Source organism: Pteronotus mesoamericanus, unplaced genomic scaffold (assembly GCF_021234165.1).
Source record: "Pteronotus mesoamericanus isolate MK-2021 breed Mesoamerican mustached bat unplaced genomic scaffold, CSHL_Meso_final contig_2, whole genome shotgun sequence".
In the NCBI taxonomy this organism is placed as follows: Eukaryota; Metazoa; Chordata; class Mammalia; order Chiroptera; family Mormoopidae; genus Pteronotus; species Pteronotus mesoamericanus.
In genome coordinates, this window is record NW_026555084.1 from 14,084,532 (window position 1) to 14,101,397 (window position 16,866).

At 46.3% G+C, this 16,866-nt stretch overlaps 1 protein-coding gene across 2 annotated transcripts in view; it reads left to right on the forward strand.

Annotated features, from left to right (window-relative positions):
- The window catches only part of GLRA1 (glycine receptor alpha 1), a 70,011-nt gene that overhangs the window by 13,281 nt on the left and 39,864 nt on the right, over positions 1 to 16,866 (forward strand). For both annotated transcript variants that reach the window (XM_054567909.1, XM_054567911.1), the window contains exon 2: positions 15,870 to 15,997. In XM_054567909.1, the coding sequence (XP_054423884.1) occupies positions 15,870 to 15,997 (128 nt within the window). The remainder of the gene's footprint in view (positions 1 to 15,869; positions 15,998 to 16,866) is intronic.

The window sequence follows — 16,866 nt, forward strand, 5'->3', positions numbered from 1 at the left end:
TTATAGTTGTTATTATCTATTGAGAATGAGACTATGGGGGACTTTTACTTCCTGCATTAAATATTTCAGTAATGCTTGAATGTTTTACAATGAGATATATATTACTTTTGAAAGCTGAAAGGTAGATTTTTTTCAAGGATGCCAAGGAGAGCGTGGGTACCCAATCAAACTTGGAGCCCACCTTAATAAAGGACAGCCTGCTCCGGGTAGAGAAAAAAAAGACACTTGCAGGGATCTGAAGCGGTGCCTGGTTGATTAAAACAAGTGAAAACCAGGCCGGAAACTGAGACTGGTGTGTCTGGAAGAACTTTGTAAGCCAATGGAAGTTGTTCCCCGCCTGCAGTCAGCACTCGGGAAGGAAGCAGTCCTTGGGAACTGGAAGGCCAGAGGGATATTAGGCCTGGGTTTTTAGAACAAGTGAAGAATGGGATATATTTTCAAAAGAGAATAAGGAAGAGCAAGGTGGGGAAACAAAAAGAGGGAGAGAAAGGGGAAGACACACAGAAAAATAAAGAGGGAAGAGTACTCAACTCAGTTCTTCTGTGAGAATTCACGGGGTGCATCTCTTTCCCTCTCCGGAGCACGGTAGCCTCATCTGAAACATGGGTGGGTGGACGTACTAGATGACTCTTAAGGTCTCTTTTACCTCCATCATTCTAGGATTCCAAAACAAATGAAAGAAAAAGGAAGGAGGTAGAGGACTAGAAAAGAAGAGAAATGTAGGTAGGGAGAAGCAAATGCTAAGGAGGAAATGATGAGAGGAGGAGGAAGAAAGGAGGGCATCCCCCAAAGCAGCTGGAGGCTGCTGCTTATTGAAAGTAAAGAAGGAAGAACTCTCACAGCAGGAGTTAACAACAGTAAATGCTCTGTCCTCAGTCAGCCAACTCTACATGCCTGCTGGCCGGAGCCCTGGCTGATGTTGGTGGGAGCCATGGCTGATGTCTAAAGGACAGGAGCCCGGGAGGAGAAAGGGGAAGGAGGGAGGGTGCAGCCCTAGTCTCCAGGTCTATGAGGGGGGGCAGCCTCTTTTCCTCCAGGCCTGACAAGGAGCAACAATGATTAGCACTTTCCCCCAGGGAAGGACTAGAGAAAGGTATGCAAGGGAGCTAGCAGTGCAGCAGCACCGCCTTGTGCCTGGGAGGACTCAATCCTGGGAACCATCCAACACAGAAAATCCCAGGGTGGCAGGAATCTCCCAAGGTCATCTCTGTAGCCCCTTCCTCTTGGCATTCCTTCCCTGCCTGCCCTGTTCCCAAGGGTTTAGCAGGGGATGACACTCAGTCCCATTCTCTTTTTGTAGATGTCTGAGCCACCCCAGGCCTTGGGGTCCTTGATAACAACGTGGCTGAGCACACAGTGGGCTCTTCAAACCCATCTGATAATTGGTTAATAGGATGAAATAGTTTCATCTCTCTCCCAATAATGCCTATTCTGTTGCTTAATATTTCAGTCTAAACATCCTTTTGTTTATGCTTCACTGCTCCTGTTTCAAAGTCCAACCTGTCACTTGCCTGAGGGGCCAGGACCTGGCAGACGCCGGCTTCTGCAGAGTGAAGTGGAGTTCCAACTCCACAGGTGGCGCCACCAAATCTGTAACTGACCCCAGTGAAGGAGTGAATAGGGAATGTCACTATAGAAATGAAAACCACAGGCGCAAATACAAGGCCATAGGTAACTGTCCATATAACATGCAATGAGCAGCTTCTTAGTGCCAGGTTCTTGGCTCAGGAATTTATCTGAATTTTTTACACTTCCCAACAATCTTAAAATTAGAATGAAGTTCTCCTAGTTTCCAGGTGAAGAAACTGAGGCTAAGAGAGGTTAAGTAAATTTCAAGGTCATACCAGTCAGTAGCAAGGTCACAATTCGAGCCCCCTCCTCAGCGTGTTCATCCATACAAAGAGCTCAGCCTGCACATGCCCACTTCTAGCAACAAGAAACTCGATGTCTCTGTAAGGCAGCCTCTTCCATCACTGTAGATCTAATGGTCAAAACGTCTCTCCTCACATTCTTTAGGCAGCCGCCTCCCTATGTGCAAGTCCTAGCTGCCTTCCCTGGTCACCTAGAGCAAGTCAGCGGGCGACTGAAGGTACACACATGATGAGATCAGAATGCAATGGTTCCATTCCTACCCTACCACCTACTAGCCATCTATTTTCAGCCAAGTTGCTTCTTCTATCGGGGCCCCGCTCACCTTATCTGTGCAATACAAACACAAATATATACCTCATAAAGTGTTTTGGAGAAAAAAATGAAGTAGTATTTACAAAGGGCTTAGCTCAGTGTCTGACAAATAGTAAATACTCAAGAACATTATTTTATTAAGTTGAAACCCTCTTCCCCATGACAGCCCAACAGGGATTTGTAAAAAAAAAAAAAAAAAATGATTTCTCTGTCTAAAAAAAGTCTTCTCTGAGCCAAACAGCCACAGAATCCTTAATTATTCCTTACTGGTCAATTTCAAGTTTGTTTACCAGCCCAGTTGTTCTTTTCTGGACCTGCTCCAACCGGCTAATGTCCCTCTTAAAATGCAGGACCCGTGATGGAATATAAATAATTAGCCAAGATTCAAAGCACAGCCCCATAGCCAGTATTTCCTGCCATACCTGACTCTTTCAGTGTTCAGACTTTTCTAAAGTTCTTCAGCATTGCTGGGTGTAACCTAGGCTGGCATAAAAATGTAATGAAGAATGACGCTTATGAATGAAACTTTAATTTTTATTGGTAATAATGCCTAACATACTGAGTGTTTTCTACGTGCCTGGCAATGCAGCGGCACTTGATGCGTATTTTGCTCCGTCCACCCCACCAGTCCTAGGAGCACCGGGATCCCCCTCGCATTACCGATAAACAGACTCGAGGAGGTTAAGTGACTTGCTCAAGACCACACAGCTGTGTGGCAGAATCAGACCAGAGTCTACTATGCTACCCTACCTCTCATACATGGGATGTTTATAACTGGTAAGGACTTTCAGAAATAAAAAGCTGATTATGACACAAACAGAAGTCACAGGCGGGGGAATTTAATTTAAAAAAAAAATCATATAGCACCATGCAAGACCATGTACAATACAAACAATTCTTCATAAGGTTGACCCCGCCTGATGAAAAATTAACGTGATGAGGAGCCGAGTTGCTGGTCCTGGGGTGGAGGCCTCCTTCACACAAATATAGCTTTTCTGCCTTAGAAATATTCACACCCTTTGACTCAGCAAAATTTTGCTTCTAGGACATGAGCAGAGGTTTGTGACCAAGGGGCTTTTCACAGCATAATTTATAGTAGCTAAAAATTGAAAATGATATAAGTGCCCATCAAGGGAGGGAGAGCTAAATGAATGCTAACACAGCCACGCACTGGCATAGGCAGTCATTTATAGTCATGGTTCTAAAGGTTTAATAACAAGAGAAAATGCTCATTTAGAGTCTTCTGTAAAAAAGCGGGGGTGGGGGATTGATTATACTCTTGAGAGGAAAAGAAAACTAGGAAAGATTTACTAATATATTAACAATAGGTATGTAGATAATGAAATTTCCAGGTGGGTTTTCTATTTTTCTTGGGTCCTCGTTGTATTTTTCCAATGTGCATTTATTGCTTTAATCATCAGAGGAAAGTGTTACTTTTTTAAGGGCTGAGAGAACCTAGGCTGAGGCAGGCAGCCAGCCAGCCAGCCTGCGCACGAGGAGCGTTTTTGCCACTGGACAGCCTCCTCCGCGCGGCAGCAATTACTGCTCTGTTACCGTCGGATCACCTTAATCCTATTGATTGAAATGCCAGCGCAATGCCATTAATTTACTACCTACGAAGAGCACAGCAGAATGATTATCTGAGAGCACTGGGGTTCCCCTCTAGGTGTGAGAGGGGGTGGTCCTTGAAGATTCAAGCACAATGCACAGAGAAGCCTCTAGAAGTTCACATATTCATCCCCCATCATAGAGCCTAGACAACCAATTCTCTCTCAATCAATAACAATCATATTGAACATTTATCATTTGCCAGGTGCCGAAGTAAACAACTGGGAAAGAATGATTCTGCTTTGCAGCGACGCCGTGCGCAGCGGCTACCACTGCCCCCACTTAACAGATGCAGACACCAAGACAGGCAGGATGAGTGACTTGTCCCAGTCCACACACCTGGCAAACGGTAGAGCCTGGTCGGACGGGAGTCTGTGCGCTTCCCCCACAGCATGCTCCTGGTTCAGTCCAGAAATAGGTCTTTCTTTGTGCAGTGTCTTACACTGTCTTCAACATGATTTCAAATAGTAATTTATAAATTAGGGCAGGAGGTATCTACACTCAATGGATGAAGAAACTGATGCTTAAATATAGTAAAGGACATGCTCAAGGTCACACAAGAAAGTATCAGAACAGGCCAAGCCAAACCCAGGATTCCTGACTCCACATCCACAGCTTGTCCCATCCCATGGCTGCTTCTCTCTGCCTCGGTGGCATATGACAAGAAGCAGCAGGCAGAGGAATTTGGGGCCCCTGCTTGGTCCCCCCATGAGCTACAAAGAGGTGAACCAGCTGTAGGATTCTGAGGTGCAGGGTAGGAAAAGGGAAAAAAACAGAAGGAAAAGACTCAGCAGTAACCCCTGCCACCTCTTGGGCATTAGCCCTCCCTCATCCTAAAACCACGAAGGGACAGTGGCCACAGCATTTGTCTATCTTCCTTATCGTCCATCTGTCTGTCTTCCTTTCATCTCATCAAGTCCCATAGGTTTCACTCGCGCCCCTCCTCCTCCATCCGCCTCTGTAAATACTCCCGATAGAAGCTTATACTAACCCACAGAGCAGCAGGGACTTAAAACAATGCATATTCAAGTTGAGTGAGCTGTTTTAGCACATTTGAACAGCTGCTTCAAAACTTATGCCAAATTCTACCTCATTTACATTCAGGTATCAACTCTGCCATCCAAACCTTGATTAAGTCATTTAACCTCTCCAGGCCTCAGTGTCCTCATCTGAAAAGTAGAAAAGAAAACGGGTCCTGGCTGGTGTGGCTTGGTGGATTGACTGCCCGCTTGCAAACTGAAAGGTCACTGGTTCGATTCCTGGTTAGGGCACATGCCTGGTCCCCAGTTAGGGGCGTGCGAGAGGCAACCAATTGTTTCTCTCCCACATCAATGTTTCTCTCCCTCTCTCCCTCCCTTCCCCTCTTTCTAAAAATAAGTAAATAAAACTTCTTTTAAAAAAAGAAAAAATGGCACCTTCTTCATAGAGTCATTGGGTGGATTAGTAAGCATGTGTGGAAAGTCTCTGTGCATGGCACCTAGAAAGTATACAATGGTTGGTAGCAATTGCTACTGCTGTTTGTCAATTTCTAAGTCTGTTTCCTTATCTATAAAATGAAGATGATCTTCTCTCCTGACATTGCAGAGTCATAATACAGTCCTTAATTTATAGCGGGTGCTCAATAAATGTCTTTTTCTATTTTTTTAATGCACAAGATGACCAGGTCCCATAATTCTAAGACTCTTTTACCTACATCTTCCCCAAGACTTTGGAACCTGCTGAGTGAAACAAAGGAGTTCCACCTCACTGAGCACAGCTGCAGTTCTCTGTCTGGAGGATTCAGGGAATCGACAGAGGGCTAGGCTACTTAGAGCATGATTAGAGTCCCAAGCTTCCATAAACTCTCTATTTACATACAAATACCCACTTCAGCTAAACCCTCTCAACTCACAGTGAAGTGTCCTCCATCTGAAGACTCGTCGTTCAGTTTATTAAAGGCAGCTTCAGATTTTAATCCAAGTTGCTCTTTCTACAATTTAAAGTCATTTTTTCCTCAGCGCCCAGTGAGGATGGTTTATTTTCTCAACATTCTCCTTTGAATCAGTCTTTTGGATGCTTGAAACCACACACGTGGTCTTCCTCTCTTAGGAAAACATGTTTTCTCTGGGACGAATAGCCCATTTTGCTGATGCATTTCCTACGGGTTCGTTGCAACCTGGCTTGTCTTTCACTATAGGTTTGAACTAGTATAGACTTGGGAGGGGAAGGTGGTACTTTTTTTTCTAACAGGGCCCAGATATTCCAGCACTTTCTTGTCCTCACATAGGTTTCCCTCTATTGGTTTGGGAGCTCTTGGGAAAAAGGGTTATGGCATACTCATTACTGATGCAGTTAAGAAAGAAGTCTGTGGGGTCAGGGATACCTGGACAAGTTATTTAACGTCTATGAACCTCAGTTTCTTCTTTTTTTTCCCTGAAAAAAAATACTTTAATACTTATTTAAAAGAATTCATGGATTCCTATCCATTAAAGCTATAAAAATATCATTTTACACATAATGATGAAAGTAAGGTTTAACTGGAAACTATGATATCTACTTTTTGAACCTCAGTTTCTTCATCAGTAAAATAAGAGTAATGATACCCAACCCACAGGATTATATTCAGGATTAAATATTGCAGATAAAGCTCATAGTGAAATGTCTGTCACCGTCTAACCACTCAACAAGGGCTAGATGTTATTATTTTATTATTTATGTGCTGTTCAATCGCCTAGCACTATCTCTGACATATTGCAGGCACCCAGGATTATTTTGGATAAATAAGTAAATAAATGAAGTAATAAATTAATGCTATCTCCAATGAAATGATGATTGCCTCAAAGCGCCTGGCGGATGGAAAAGGGTGACAGACCTGAGAAGGAAAAGCATTCATTTGCGCAGCATCTGTGAAAGCACCGTGAGCTTTTGCCATTCAAACAGCACCTGCAATTGGTAAAGGCGGGTCATATTTTCAAGATGAGTGAACTGAGATGGAGAAAAAGAAAATGAAAGGCAAACTGACTACAGAGAAATTCTGAGAGGTGATTTAATAAATAGTCAAGAAGGGTTTGGCAAACACACAATACAGTATACACACGACGTATTGTAGAATTGTGCACCTGAAACCTATGTAGTTTTCTTAACCAATATCACCCCAATACATTTAATAAAATAAAAAGAAGTGTTCACCCATCCCCTTTCTTGCTCTTTGGGGATGAACTGAAGGTAGTCAGGTGGAAGATGTTTGACTCTCTGGATCTGGAGACCCTGGTCACGTTGTGGCTCTCCCACCCAGACCCTGGGCAGCTCTCTTAGCCTTCAGACGAGCCTCAGTGCTGTTGCCTGCATGTGGAGGTGCAGCCATGGGGACGGTCTGAGGACCCAATGCAGTGAGGGACTTGGATGTGCCATGTGAACTGAAGCATTGTTGCTGTGACAGAGGTCATAACCTGGTTTCAGCCCATACTCCCCAGTTTCCAGAGCTCCATGAATTCTCCCTGTAGCTCCGAAGAGTCATGCAAACATTCATGTCAGGAGCCGCAGCAGTTCCTCAGAGGGACTTTGCAAATCACCGATCACTTGGAAGAGTCAACAGAATCAGTGGCTAATAGTGTAGGCTTTAGGGACCCGCTAGCTGGAGAGCTCTGCCTATTGCAAGCTGTACGACCTCAGCTAATCTCTGAAAACACAAGTGTCGCCTTCCTCACCTGCAAAGCCGAGGTAATGAGATCATCTTCACAGGACTGTGGGGAAGCTCAAACTCAGTAACATATCTAAAGCACCCAGCACGCAGGAAGTATTAAATGAATGGTAGCTATTACTATCATTAGCTAATATCATGTCTTTATCTGTTTTCATCCTATTATTATTTCTCCTCTATATTTATACTCCCACCTCTTTGCAACCTCAAATGACCAATCTCTGCTGATTAATGCAATCTTTTTTTTCCCCTAAACTTATATTCCAGAAGCTCTGAGCTCCATTCTCTGTAAAGGCCTACTTTCCCAATGAATTTATCTGATTAAAAAGTAAGCCGCATTGAAGATAATGAGAGCCATTGGCCCTCCTGTCCGACGCGCAGGGTGCGTGCTGATTACACAGCGCCTACTGGGAGCTTCCACTTGGGCAGAGGAAACCCCGTAAGGCTGTTCTCCAGCACTCAAGCTTCTGAAGAATCCTCCTGGGTTCCTCACACTGCAACTCATCTGGGGGCCTTCTTGATGTCCCCAGGCTTAAGCCAGAGGCACAGAAGGATGTCCCCAAGTGAGACATATAGGGATGATCATGGCAAAGAGAGGAGGTCATTGTGGAATTATAATTAGTGCCCTACGTGGGAAGACACATAAGGTCTGTGCACAAAGGTTTGACCTAGCCCGCTAGTCTGGGTCATTCCACAGAGGGTTCTGGTTGCTTCTCAAAGAAACAGGATGACTTCTTCTCCTGTTTTCCTGCCTTGGATTTTCCCAAAGGACAGCAGGTGTTTTCCCCAGGGACTGCCTAAGGCATCAGGGGTAGAACCTAGATCACATCTCCGACACAAAGTACCTGCACAGCTAAATTGAACTTCCTCTGGAATGCAAGGTGTCTATCACCCGTTTAACAAGTATCTATTGATCCCTGAGCATGGGCCAGACCCTGTGTCTCAGGGAAACCATATTTATTAAGAGCCTGGAACAAAGCTTGCAAAAATCATTCTTCAGGGCCTTGTCGACAAGATACCTAGTTGCCCCAATTCTGAGAGGCAGGAAGGTAGGGAGCTGAAGATTGGGCTTGTACCAGAGAACACCAAGGGTTGCCATGACTCCAGCCTTGAAACATACGCAAGGGTAAGGAGAAGTGAGAAAACAGAAACATAATTTAACCAAATACAGTGAGGTATGCCAGGCTTAGATCAAGACATGCGCATCTTAATTTTATTTATAAAATGGGGACAGACATCCCTACCTTCCAGGCTGTTCGCAGGACAAAATGATAAGATATGTAATGGTGGTTTGTTTGGGGAGTTTGTTTGTTTGTTTGTTTGTTTGCCACCAAACAAGAAAATAAAAAATGAAGCTTTTTGGAAATAACATGAGAGGCTGTGAGAAGCGGAGACTCCCTCTCCAGGTGAATACATCTGATTACCTATAGGAGATGCTACCCTAGAGAGAATGGGTTTGAGGATCTACGATGCTGCAGCAGGGCCAGGACTAGGGTGCAGCAAGTGAACCAAGTGAACCAGGGCATGCGATTTAAGGAGGCACTCATTTTTGGGACCAAGCAAGGGCAGAATTGCCACTTAAACAAGCCTGAGAATGAGTGCCTCCTTAAATTTTACTACACACCTCATTCTCCTTGCCGCCCTCCCGCTGGCCCTGCTTTGTGGGCATACATAAATTAAAGCAGGAGGGTTAGTGGATGGAAAGCTAGCCAGAGAAACACACAGGAAGTACTAATAAGGAGTAAGAGATCCCTGGAGTCAAGACTTCCCCAGGGGCAGGGGAAGAACCAGATGCAAAGATCCAAGATTATATCTTACTGTAGTAGAGAATCATATTCAAATACAGGTGCTTTTCACCCAGATAAGAGTTGCTGATAGGAAGCAGATATAGCTGAGGGAGGTGGGACAGGAAGGGTCGGGGGATGGCTTGTTCTCTGGGAGAACTGGGCTCAGAGGATGACAACTGTGACACTGTGCTCCCAGGAGTGCTTAGCAGGTCATGGAGCAAGAGTAATAAAATGTCAGGCACTCTGGGGTCAGCCTAAGCCCCTAACTGCAATCAGATAAAATCCAAATTGCACAGCTGGCTAGGGCAAGCCAGATGTCGAACGAAGGATGCCACTACTTCCACCCGCACGGGCAGGGCGGAAGGTGACCGGCAGGGCCCATGCTGCAGACCCCTGGGAGTCAGAGCCTGGGCAGGAAGCCAGTTCAGTTCATAAGGCCAGAGAGCGCCCGCCTCACTCAGACAAATACGCAACATGAACAGTAGCAAATGTTGGGTCTTTCTAAACACGTGCAAAGGCCTAATTAATAAAACTCAGAAAAATTACCTGACTTATGTCCCCACCTCCCCGCAAATACCGCCTTCCTTCTCTGAGCCACCACAGCAATCCAATTACGCCACCTAGATTGGATGGCAGCCTCTTGGAGCTGCTTCTGCACCTAATCTAGTCTCTCTGCTGAACTATAAACAATTAGAGGGCAGAGGCTATTCATCAACAAATGATGATCAATTGCTGCTCCATGCCAGGCACTGAACAAGACAGGCTCAAACTCTGCCCACATGGAGGCAGCGACATATTTATCTGTGTCTCCCCCACGGTGCCTGATGCATATAGCAGAAGCTTGAGAAATCAGAAGGATCAGAGGCTTTCAGAGCTACAGGGCCCATAAAAAGGAGACAAGCCACCACGCTACACTTCAGTCCCTCAGCAGAGGCTGGCGATCCATCCTGCTACCCTTCCCTGCTGGCCTGGACCCCAGAACCCTTCTCAGAGCAGCCACTGCCAGGCTGGAGTGGGCGCTCAAGGCGAAACTGTAACCCAAAGCTGCCATTTCACAGAAGACACAACTGAGGACCATCCAGGGAAAAGACTTAGCCCAAGACCACACAGGAAGTTAGAACCAAGACTGCCCCCAGGCTTCTCAGCCCCCACCCTCATGTTTCTCCCTGTATTCCACAGTGACCTTCGTAATTGTGCATTAAGTAGGTGCCCATGGAAACACAGAGCTGACCTTCAAATGACCTTGACCAGTTGACCAGATACTTTCTGCACAGAATAACCACCAGCTCACTGGACTACCTCTCTGCCGAAGCAAAGGGAACAGATATTCCAGCCCAAGTCAGAGGACAAGTTGCCTGGAAACCATGGTGGGTACCCACCATTTGGAGGGGTCTTTGAGGGGCCCATATCCCAGGCGTGGCCAGGCCACAATTCAGCTTAACCAGAGGCAACTGAGAAATCCAGAGGGATACTTTTTACTGCAAAGGGATTGGCGAGGGATAGTTTTTCATTAATTCTCAGACGCACTGAGAGGACAAAGACCCGGGGTCCAGCACTTACTACTTGTACCCCCCTGACCCAGTGTCCCATGCTCACCACGTATCCTTGTTCTCTCTCTCTCTCATGCTTTCCTTCTCTCCCTCCTTCCCTTCCTCATATGCACACTCAACCTTCAGCTCTCCACATCTCCTCTCACCTCTAGACTTTACACATGCTGTTTCTTCTACCCAAAACACTCTTCTGCCCTATTTCTTCCAGGGCAACTCCACACCCAACCTTCAAGTTTTACTGCAAAAAGCCACTTCCTCCATGAGCCTCTTGGAAACCCGCGCCCCTCCACCAAGTGCAGTTGGGCTCCCATCCTCTGTCGTCACTGAATTCCTCAAGTGTAACTCTGGCCGTACCTCAAGCCCCTCCACTTCCACACTCGCCTCTCCCTCTCCCCACCCCACCCGCATCGCCCTTCCCTTCTCAGTCAGCACCTCCAGCTTCCTCCCCAGCCCTGCATGTCCCTCCCATGGTTCTCCTCATCCTCTCTGTCTTCTCCCCTCACCTGACTTTCCCCCCTTTTCCTACACCTGACTTCTCGGCCCATGGTGAACTGAGATGGAATCTGAGCGAATGGACCCCCTCTGCTGACCCAGAATGGTTCTTGGGGGCTGCCATGCAGGGTGTGATTGAAACCGTTTCTCCCCAGGACCACTGCCACCCCCAGCTCATTTGAAATTCGGATTGACAGCTCCATACTGATTCCCTATTTCCAACTGATGTTGCACCTGGAGAACGAGAATCTGAGCATCGATCTGGCCTTTCTTTCAAAAATCCCTGGAGAGCGAGTTGCTCCACTGGGGAGAAATCTTGAGACTGGATGGGGAAGAACCAAGACATGAACACACTCACATTCCCTCAAAGGAGTCCAGACAAATTCAGATGCCAAAATCAGATGACTTAAAAAGAAAGCATATTACAGGCTAATAAAATGATTAAGGGGCAAAAGGACTCTTAGAGATTCTTCTAAACCCTTCGTTTGATAAGTTGGGAAACTGAAAGCAAAACGGGGAGTAGCTCAAAGAAGGCCACGCAGCACCCACTGCACTATGCGACCCTGCCTCCACCCCCACCGCGGAACCCCCGCCCGGGCCCCTCCCGGGTCTCCGTCATGAGGGGTCAAAGCTGAGGTCCTTTAAGTGCCGAAGCCTCCTAGTGTGACAGATCCCCTCACGAAAAGGTGAAGGTGATTCAACACTCCACCCAGTCAGCTATCGTCATAAGCAGGACACTTGGTCCCAGGAGACCCCACTGTCTTCCTGGAAATCACTTTTCATCAAATCCATCTAAACCAAGTCTGATTCACTCCATGGCATTGCAATAATCCCTGAAACAATTTGCACCACGTCCAAACACTTGTCCAGGGTCAGCAGATCCTAACCACCAAATGTGTCGCGTCTCGGCGCCATTCCTAGCTTCTCCGTCCAGCAGCTCCGCGTCTATCAGCAGATGTTTGCGTTCGGCAGAGGCAGTGGTTCTAGCTGCGTGGCGAGGAGCTGTCAATGCCCGTTTGCTCTGCACCAGCGTGCAGATTTACTACGGGGGGCCTTGAACGAGCTCTGCGCAAAATATCTAAATATAGGCAGAAATGTACCATGATTGTCAAATGGGGGGGGGTGGGGGCATGGCTATTTTGGCATTAAAATGGAGTCTTTGTATTTCACAAAAAAAGAAAAATAGGGAAATTTTGGACTAGGGCAGTAAGAGATGGGAACGATTTTAGGTGGTTCATACCCAGTAACAATGGCTTGTTGAGTCAGTTCTTCTCATTAGTGCAAGGAGAAAGTCTCCGGGGTTAATACGTCTCTCACACCTCCCAGCACCGGCGGTCTACCTCTGGAACTTATGGTGGTCCTGCTGGCGATCAACAGCATTTACACAGAATTTCAAACTCCTCTTCTCGTTGTGGTTTGTTTGGGTTTTTTTTTTTTTTCATTGTATTCACTATCATGATTATCTCTGTTATAGCAAGTCACACTGGTTTGTCATTTGTGAGTCACAGAACAGACTCCCTTTTGTAGAAGGGTTAGTTGCAAAGAAACAAGGCAATTCAGAAGCCATTCATACATGACACACAGGAGAGTCTGGCTGAGAGAATCTCAGAGTTTCAGAGAATTCTACTGCCGATCACGCGGCAAAACAGAGGGTCATTTAGTAATTCATAACTATTTCTTCTCCATTTTGAGATGACAAGTTCAGAGCTGTGTATATCAGGATTGCTAGAAATGAGATTCATGTTTTGATGTTCTTGGATGTAACAGAACATAACAAGCTTCAAAAACAATTAGCAATAATAGCAGCTATCATGATTTACACTTTTGGCCATTTAGAAAAGGCTTTCCCACACTCGGGAGCACGGAGTAAGTCAACACCTGAAAATACATGTTCTAATTCCTTCTGACACTGAAGTGCTCTGTGACATGAGGCCAATTTCCTAACCTCCCAGTCTCCACCCTCCAGTCCGGCTCACCCTGCCAGGGTTTGCAGTGAGTCAATGGCCAGCTGACCAGACGCAATGCCTGGCTGCAGACACACGAGTTCGGATAACCAGAGGACTCTTCAGCTTGGGGGAGGATTCAGGCATTAAATGGCACTTTTTGCTAATAGCAAATGGTAAGGGATAATTTGGGGCAAATTCATACTCTCACTGCACGAGCTAATAGGATTCAGGCTTATGAAAGAGGCCTTAGGGCCAAGAGATGGCTCCTGCTCTAGTAACTGCTGGGAGGGAGTACAGCGTTCCCAAATCTCATTATCTGAGAGGAGGGACTGGACGGAGGACAGGAGCTTATGAAAGCTTCATCACTGCCACTCCTGGAGAGGTTCTAGAAGTGAATTACAGCAGCAGAGAAGTCGTGAATCACCAGTTGCGTGCCTGTGGTCCCCTTGGCTCACACCAGGGCTGCAGAGCCACCACAAGTCTGGTGCTGAATGGAGAAAAGGCTGGGGATGTGGCGCCTGCTACCTGTGGGCCATGCGGGGCTCCTGGCAGGACTTCCCAGCCGTGAGGGGTCCCTGGTGCAGCTGAAAGCACAGTGGGACCAGAAGAAGTCCCTGGACTGGTTCTGAACTACTTCATACACACACTCAGAGCAAGGCGAGAGCAAGACAATATATTGACTGTCTGCTCTGTTCCAAGAACTGTCCTAGGTGGGTTTTTTCCCACCTGTGCTATCTCAGTTACTCCTTGTGTAAAACTAATTTGACATATGAGCCAACTGACGTTCAGAGGGGTTAAGTAACTTCCCCAAGGTCACACTGCTAGTATGAGACAGCATTGGTTCCAAATCATCGGTTCTCTTTTACATCTCACAACACATTTCAGGAACACACACGCGATATACACACCACATACATACACTCACAGTCATCTTACAGAGTCACACCCTACACCCCATGTAGACACACAACCCACATATACACACAAAAATGCCCACACTGATGTCACAGTTACTTTCCCATGAACCCAGGTATTCACTTTTTTGCACATGCAAATCTATGGAACATGATCCACTATTCATCCACAAACACCCCCATGCACACCCCAGTCCCCACACATCCATACACATCCACCCACGTGTACACAGAACAGGCATACATACCATACCTGGAAACCTACCCACCTCACGCAAACTCAAACATCCACAGTCACACGAATAAAAACACTAAAATGCGTTTGTCCCTCATCCTGTCAATCAAAACTAGCTCTCCAGTTTATGAATAAGGGACCTTCAGGTTATTAAGCATGAGTATCTAAATAATCCTGGAATACCTTTGGAATCTTCAAAGGAATACCAAGTTGTTTTCAGTATTTTTTCATTAGTGGGCATAATAGTCTAATTATTTTTAAACTGTTGCTCCATACATGCATATTTAAAAATACCCTACTCACCAGGATATTTGATTAATTAAGGAACATATCATTCATTCATTCATTCACTGTGCAACTACTGGGCACCACTTACATTTGAAACACCACGGTAGGCACAGTAGGAGATTAAAAGGACAAACAACAAATAAAAACACCACCATGACTCCTGGCCTTAAAACACAACACAAGGGACTATAGTACGAGGTAGCACGGCCAGGACCTGCTGAGTGAGGGTGTGAGAGGACAGGGAGTGAGGACACAAGGTGGCTTGGCAGCTCCAGCCCTCAAGAACGGGAACACGATGTCCTACTTGACAACACACAGGCACATGTTCCTATCTACGCTCTTCCTCTGACGCACCAGCCCCTCCGCATACACGGCAGGCTGCACCAGCTCCCAGCTCTCTCCTGGGTGTCATCTCAGGACGAGCAACGCTCACTTGCACAAAGCAACCCAAATGATTGTTCTTCAACCCTTCATCTGCCCATTTTGACTCTTCTAGAAATCTTCGTGTTCTTAGACATCAGTAATTCACACTACGGTGTGAATAAGAGCCTGAAGCCACTTTGGTGAGTGGGAATGGGGATCGGTCCCTTCCGCCAGCTGTGCCCCTCTTCTCCGAACAAGTATTTTCTCGTGTTTCATGAGATAGTAATCCCTAAGCACAGCATCAAAGCTGGTTAAAGGTTCTGAGAAGTCCTCAGGTAAAGGTGCTTAATTGAATTTGTGTTCCCAAATGCAACTCTTCTTTCTTTTAACTAGTGACTGATTCTGAAGAGAAACTTTGGGGAAAACCTCGGCTACTTGATTGCTAAGATTCTTTCCTGCGGTGCTGTTCCCAGACCTAGGAGGGCACAGTCACCCAAAACACAGGGCTGGGCCTAGCGGGAGTTTAACCCTTCAATCTCCTCTCCCAGGGAGACCAGCAGCCAAGCGTCTAATCCCCAGAGATGCAACCTTAAAAGATCAGCAGCTTCTCAGCAGCAATCAGACACTCGGCTACCTGCCAGGGTCCCACGTTGGCTGATATTTGGGCTGCAGCCTAGGCCTTACCTCATCAAGGACCAGTATTACCCCGTTTCTCAGGCTGAGAACACTCTAGCATTCTACAAGGGCTGGGCAAGTCTGGGATCTGACCACAGCATGTGAAAGGGCCATCATTAACCCTCTGCTTTCCTCTCTCCCTTCTCAGCCTTGCTGCTTCTAAGGAGGCTGAAGCTGCCCGCTCCGCACCCAAGCCTATGTCTCCCTCGGACTTCCTGGATAAGCTCATGGGGAGAACCTCTGGATATGATGCCAGGATCAGGCCCAATTTTAAAGGTAGAGAAAACATTCCTTCCAGATCCCCAGGCACCTGCTTTCCTAGATTAAGAAGCAAACAGCATGTATTGGGTGCAGATGGTAAATACGTGGTAGGAATTTCATGACTCTTTCCTCTGCCCTAGGCAGACATTGTTAATCAACTCAGTCTGCTCCCCCACCAAGTCCAACCAAACAATACCTCTGGTTGCCAGGAGTCAGTATATGAATTAGAGCCTATTTTCTACCTCTTGTATGACTGACAGACAACATGGAATGTAAAGGAATGGGTTCAAGTTTTGGTTTGGGCACACACTTATCCTCTGAACTCTGATAACCCTCTTCCCTTCTCTGGGCCTCAGTTTCCTCATCTCTGCAGTGATGAAGTTGTCTATATCTATGGTCTTTAAACTTCATGGATGCTCTAGGGCTCCCTTCATGTGTCCCAAAAGGGAGAGGCAGAGAACACAATCAGCAAGCTCACCTGCTTCTCTCCAAAGCAACTCTACTTTTATTTGTTTTAGGTAAAAGGCTTTCAACTAAAATTCATCTCCTGAAAGGTTCTCAGGGATTAACAAATAATTTTGAAACTTTCTAGTCTAAGTAAGAGTCACAGTTTCAAATGCCTACAGGAATTAGGCAGGCAACCTAAATGAGCGAGGGGAGCCAGGAGTAAGGCAATAGGAAGGGGTGGAGACTGTGGAGAAACAGAGGTGCAGGCCCTCTAAAGGGCACAGGCCCTCCTTCGCCCCAGCCCATAGGTACCCAAAAGCAATGTAAGCCCCATGTTGCCAGGTCATCCAGTATTCCACAGTATTCCAAGGGGAGCCAGAAATGAACATTAATGCAAAATTTCCTGATTCCTAAGATATGTATATTGAAACAGTACA